General features: G+C 36.1%; 1 protein-coding gene across 2 annotated transcripts in view; it reads left to right on the top strand.

The window, feature by feature from the left end:
• Nucleotides 1–4,280, top strand: part of LMAN1 (lectin, mannose binding 1) — a 29,159-nt gene extending 24,879 nt beyond the window's left edge. For both annotated transcript variants that reach the window (XM_061169847.1, XM_061169848.1), the window contains exons 12-13: nt 661–782; nt 1,089–4,280. In XM_061169847.1, coding sequence (XP_061025830.1) covers nt 661–782; nt 1,089–1,125 — 159 coding nt within the window. In that variant the 3' untranslated portion in view covers nt 1,126–4,280. The remainder of the gene's footprint in view (nt 1–660; nt 783–1,088) is intronic.
• Nucleotides 4,281–6,602: the final 2,322 nt, after the last annotated feature.

Here is a 6,602-nt window from a genome sequence, read left to right on the forward strand (position 1 = left end):
TATATCAATACATAGTGAAGACCTTTGTCCCATAGGTGTGAGCATATTGAGAACAACTAACCTTAGAAGCCATTCTGTCTGGATACCTTGATGAAATCTTTGTCCCTGGTATTTAATTACTTGCTTATAATAGAATGAATAATCATGGAAATAGGAAAAGAAACATTTTCCAAAATACTAATTAGTGTTGTTGAATGTTAGGAGATTGGGGTGGATGAGAGCTGAGAAAAGGCCGTTATCTGTCAGGTAGTTCATTGGTAGTGCAACCGTGTAATTGTCTGAAATAGAACACTTTTGAGAGTGAGGATGCTGCCATTAATAATTACTCTAGTACAGCAAGTATAAACTGGGAGTGTCCAGGGAACTGGTGATCTGTGACCTTCAAGGACACTAAAATCATTGTCACTGTGATGAAGGTAGAAGCCAGACAGCAATGAGTTAGTGACGGGACAGTGAAAGAGTGGAGGCCTTCCCACATCGCCTGCTCTTTCAAAAAGTTTGTTGGTGAAAGTTAAGAGGGTGGAAGGCAATTATGAGATGAATTAATGAAAATACTTGAGTTTATACAGTAAACCATGAGTTTTATAAAGATTTCACATTTATTTCCTTTTCTAAAATACTGATTTGACTAATTGTAATAGAAAGTTCTTTGCCTTATAGCCATCAAATGAAAGACTGAAATGCCCAGAACTACCGCCATTTCCATCGTGTTTATCTACGGTGCACTTTGTTATATTTGTAGTGGTACAAACGGTGTTATTCATTGGTTATATCATGTATAGGTAAGTCTCTAAAATTTGACCCAACATTTTTCTGTATTTATTTAACTTGAGATATTCAATAAAGTTATCAAGGTCCATAATAGAACTTTCAATACCTATAAAATTAGGTTCATACAAAGCGAATATTATGTCTAGTCTATTTCAGTTCACACAGGAGTACATGTATAGGACATATGTTTATCTTCATGTATTTCATACTTCAAAAGGCATTTTTAATTTTAAGCAATCCTGTTTCATTCCAATGTAAAGTATATAGAACTTCTTTCAGTTTGTTTTGTTTTTTTTTTTTGTTCTCTTTTTCCGTAGGACTCAGCAAGAAGCAGCTGCCAAAAAATTCTTTTGACCACCATTTTCATATGTGTACATCATGTATGTATGTACAAAATGTCTTTTTGAGGGAATTTAAGTATTTAAATTGCTTCATAGTCTAAATTATTAAATTTTGTATAAAATAACTTTAAACATCGACTTGAATAAGAATAAACCTTAAAGACAACCATATGTAAATTTGTGCATAGTACATAAATCTATTTAAATTTCAGTGAATTTCCGGCCAGTAGAATACAGCCACTGAACAGAATATTGATAAATCAGAGGGTAAATAACAGAAAGGGGGCACCCCCATATATGAAAGTTACCCCTAAGTCTCTGATGTTGGAGGTTTCTATCTTTAGCGTAAACACCCTTGCCCTCTTGCCCCCCGCCAAAATAATGAGGTCTGAGAGCTACCCATCATGTTTATTTTGTAACCAAAGCCTTTTTTTTAGAGGCCAGAATTTCCTACTCGAAGACTCAGTCCTGCAGTCCTTGAGTCTAATACAGCTCCCTTTGAAATCAAAGAATATTTTGTCTGAGAGTGTTAGGATCTGGATAATAGGCTTCAGAATGTTTATTGAAGTATTTTTTCCCTTCTGATTATCAATGATATATTTCACTTTTAAAGGAAATTGGAGGGGAGAATTAAGAGCTGCTCTTTGCCTGAAAAACCATTTAGGTGACAACATTCCTCTGATAATGGTTTTTATGGGTATTTTACCTGGTGATGTGTTCATTTCATGATTGCTCATATTCTTGAATGTCTATGTTCCAACAGTGTCAGTTCAATATTATGAAAATTACTCTGCGTTTATATCTCTAAATTCAACTCAGATTGCATGTCCTGAGTATATTTTAAGGTCATAAAAACTACCACTGCATTCTGATTTACATCACTCCATGCAACCTGGCGTTTGTGATGCTGCATATTTGTGGAAATCAAGAAGGCAGTAGTAGAAGCAGTGTTAAAGTTTTTGAAAGCAAAATTTGAAAAATAGTGTTAGTACTTCTGATGTCTTTCTTTTAATGCCAGAACTAAGGATATTGTGAAGCACTTGTTAGTAAGTTAACTTTGAAATGTCAGGCTGGAAGGGGTTGTTGTACACAGTTCTAGGTATAGTAGAAACAATCTGTAAATGACATTTCATTTTGTTTTCACGACTGATGTAGACTTCAAAATACTCCTTTACTTTACCTCTTCTGGCTAGCTAAAACGATACCTTTCATTTGTCACAGAATCGAAAATAGTACCGTTTTGTAAACAGCACTATTTAATTCTTCACAGCCTTCATAAATTTGCTCTTAGTTGTCATTTACAGACTGGACTAACTGCCGAAAATCCATACAAAGGCTCTAAAGAACTCTGCATTATAGCAATACCTAACTAGCACTACATATGCAAACGGTCCTAGCACGGCTTTTTTACAGTAGCGTTTATCCTGGAACGCTGAACAAGAACATTCTAAAGATCACTCTCCTACCGACAGCCACTCCAACACAGAACTGCTTTGCTAGCATTTTTCCTTGTAGTGTTAGCATTTTGAAATTCATATTTCAGAGACATCATCATCACAGAATTTACTCTTATTCCATGAAAAAAAAAATTAATACCTTCAGAAGAATGTTTCAGTTGTAGACTATGAGACTTGGATATCCTCTTGAGATAAAAGGTTGCAAAATATCCAGTATTATAAAATCCATGGTCACGTGTGCCTGAACTTAAAGAAATGTTAGACCTTTGCAGTATACATTTTCCAGGCTAAAATTCAAGAGGAATCATTCTGATCATTCCTAACACAAGCGAAGACAGCTAGGACAGAAGAGTATGAGCATGAACCTTCTTTTCTTTCGTACTGATTGAATTTGCTGAAAATCACTCAGTAAATCGGTTCATACAAGTTACCATATTATTGGAAATTTGGTTTATTTTCCTCAAAATCGTCAACTTTAAGTAGCTCATTTCTGTAGAAAAATGTTTGCTCTATGGAAAAATCAGTCACTGCCAGGATTCTTTGATTTCTGTACTATTTTATATAATTGAATTTAACTTCTCTCACACCAGCAAGTATTTTACAGGTGCCTTGGATTAAAACAAAATTGATTTTACAATTTTAGTGTAAGTCTTTGTGCTTATGCCACTTTAAAAAAGAAATGCAATTATATTCAATATAATGGTTAATACTCTTATTTAATGTACCTCTTTGTGTTCTAATTGTTTGAATGTTTTATTCAGTTTGAAACTCTATGAGGCCACAATATTTTGTTATGTATTAAAGGGATAGTAGTGTTTCTCAGAGTGTGGTCTGTGGTCCATCTGGATCCTGGAGTGCTTGTTAAGAATACTGATTGCAGGGCTCAGCTCCAAACCACCTGAAGCAGAACTCAGGGGTGGGGGCTTCAGAATATCAGTCTTCAGCAGGCGCCTCAGGTGATTCTGAGCACACCGCTGTTGAGAAGCACTAAGATGGGGGGTGAACAGAATAAGTCTCTTGTTAACTTCAAAGCTGAGCTGAGAGCTGATACAACATTTTCGTTGTCAATGACATTAGCAAATGTGCACTGATTCTCTTATACTTACAATTTTTTACTTAATGTTCTTTTTACTAAACCTCTTGGTTTATTAGCAATTACAAACTAAACCCAGATTGCTGCTTGTAGCTCTTGGTCCTTTGGTTGACAGCTCTTAAACGTACAAAAGCATCTTCAGATCATGGTCAAGCCATGAAAACCCCCATCTTCAAGATGGCCTGCTAAAGCTTTTTGCTTTCCTGATTGTGATTTTTGTGACATTTTATCTCAGACAGTTGTACTTTTTGATAACTTGGGGAAAACAAAAATTACTTGAATAAGAGATTGCCTGACCCGCTGCATTGCAGAGATACAATCTTTGTAAAGAACATAAGTGACAGTTGTGAATATTAAGATGTGATTATCTTTTCCTGTCCATGTGCTTATCGCAGGGAGATAGTGAACAAATGGTTATATTGGGGATTTTTTAATTTATAAGATCTAATGTAAAATCACCACTTCCAACTTTTTAGATCTGTATGTTGCCTGTTTAATATATTTCTTTTAAAGTTTAAAAGGGTTTTCTATCCACTGTTAATTTCAATTGGATAACATTTTGTCAAGTGTTTTTTTCTGATTGTTAATTTGATGCTAGCTGGAATTCAAGAAATGACATTGACCTTATTCAAATAAAGAAATATTTTAGTAAATTTACTTTTTTCCGTCATTGGTCTCGGGTAATAAGTAGTTATTTATTTCCCAAGTAGGCCCCGATTTGTGATAGGATTTCGTGGGTCACGTGCTTTGCGTTCTGCCCTGGGTGGCCTACCACCTGCAGATCAATACGTGGAAGCGTAAGAAGAGAATAAGAAATGATAATGGATCAATGCTCACCCTTGCTGGTAATGGAAAATGCAAAATAATTAAAACAACGTATTTGATGTTTTCATCTTTAATAACCAAATACTGGTAATAGTGTGGCTAAGCTGGAACTTTCAGTCATTACTAATGGCAGTTTTTTAAAAATCTTTTCCTCTTTTTGGCAAGTACCATTCAACCAAGTAATTCCAATTCTGAGAGTCCGTGTGGTATAAAAAGGAAAGAGTAGAGCTTTAGCGTCAAACAAATCAGTGTTTAAGTCTTGACTTTGCCACTGACTAAAGATGACCTTCAGTTTCCTCATAATACTTCTGTCTCAAGGTTGGTAGCTTTGTAAAAGATGGTCTTTATAAAGTGGTTTCAGAAAATGGAAACTAACATAATGGACCCTGTGCTATAAGCCCACAGAAGATAGTGAGTAATGTAAAATTAAAGAATTAAATTAGATAGGTTTGAAAGAAATCAGAGGAAACTTAAAGCCTGATCAGTGAGCCTTCTGGGGGGGGTGGGGTGCTGGAAACTAGACACTGGTTGGGGCACCGGGGACATGGCCATAGTAAAGATTGGGGATTTTGTTCAAGTGTGATGAGAAGCCTTTGGAGGGGTAACACCTAGTTGTCCCGTTTCACCTGGGGTATTTATTTCCCCTTTCTGGAGGATTCCACACACAGCAAATAGTTGCTGAATGTCCAAGTGGAAAGACCATTGTAATAAATTGAGGAATAAAAAGTTTTTAAAGACGTGATCCCATTTCCAATGGAATTATCTTTTGGGAAGACAATGAAAGATTTGATTTGATAAAGCACCACCAGGGAGTGTTCATTTGTCACACTGATGTAGTTACCACATAAGAGTTTCTGTGATGCTTGACACCCACCCCTCCTCCCAGCCTCCCCCCGTCCCACACACACAGACAGACAGAAGAGGACTGGACAAGGAGAGGCTGCTTCACCAACTGGCTTTGGAGTTTAGAATTGAGACCCTCACCATTCATAATATTTCCTAATTCCTAATAAAATGGAATTTTAATAATTTTATAATCTAATAATTTAATAACTTAGAATAACTTATAAAATGGATTTTTATTATAAATAATAATTTAGAGATCATGGTTTGAATGTATTAAGTCCCAGGCAACACATCTTAAGGTGAAAGTGGAGCTAAGTATGAATGTACGTTCTCTATCAGAGAACACCGAGAAAAGTTTCTATTTCACCCTAAATCTTTGTTAATCTTTCAAATTGAGACCATTTTTAGCAACAATTTTAAATTGGTTAGTAAGACGAAAAGCAGATCTTAAAATACATAAAGCATTTTAGGCAAAAATCCAGCTTATATAGTTCTGTACAATCTGAGGGATAGTCATCTATTTCCTGAAAGGGCTCATGCCTACAGATAAAATAATAAGCATAGGTTACTAATAGGCTGCATCTTTCCACTCTGCCCCACCTGCTCTTGGAGTGCTTTAATTAGAAAGATACTAACATAGATTAAAGTCTTAGCCATGCTCAAATTCCTCCCTTGACCTGGAGAAAACCACAGCCATTGAGAATCTGTGTTACAAAACATGGTCAGAGGTTTTCTCCAAGTACACCAGTGAGCTTCAATAGAGCACCCAGGAAGTGACTGCGTGTAAGAGGAAAAGGTGACCTCGATACACACTGATGATTTGACTCATATGTTCTTACCTTCTGGATCAGAGCAGTTAAAGTATCCAGCATGTCATTTCCATGCAGAAGTGTAACCATTCAGGAGCAGGCTAGGGTAATCCAGATGCAAGCGGAGGACCTTCTGGCTTGCCCTTTTACACTTGCCTCGGTTGGGTATTTATGTACAGGACACAGTAACTGCTGAAACAGTATAGAATTCAAGCAAACCAAAAAGCAAATCCTTGCATAGTACTTAGAGTCCAATGAGATAAAATAATGGATCAAAGGATTATTTTTGCTTAATGAAGCATTTCGGGTTTTGAGTCTCACTGGACTCAGTTTTCAACCGGATGTTGTCCTCAAGGGCTGGAATTTGGAAATTCCACTACAGCCATATAATCAGTCTGCTCTGATTAATTTAATTGAACCAACTCTTGATGAAGCCCTGCTGGCTTATAATTTAAAATTT

This window comes from Eubalaena glacialis, chromosome 15 (assembly GCF_028564815.1).
Source record: "Eubalaena glacialis isolate mEubGla1 chromosome 15, mEubGla1.1.hap2.+ XY, whole genome shotgun sequence".
NCBI classification, from domain to species: domain Eukaryota; kingdom Metazoa; phylum Chordata; class Mammalia; order Artiodactyla; family Balaenidae; genus Eubalaena; species Eubalaena glacialis.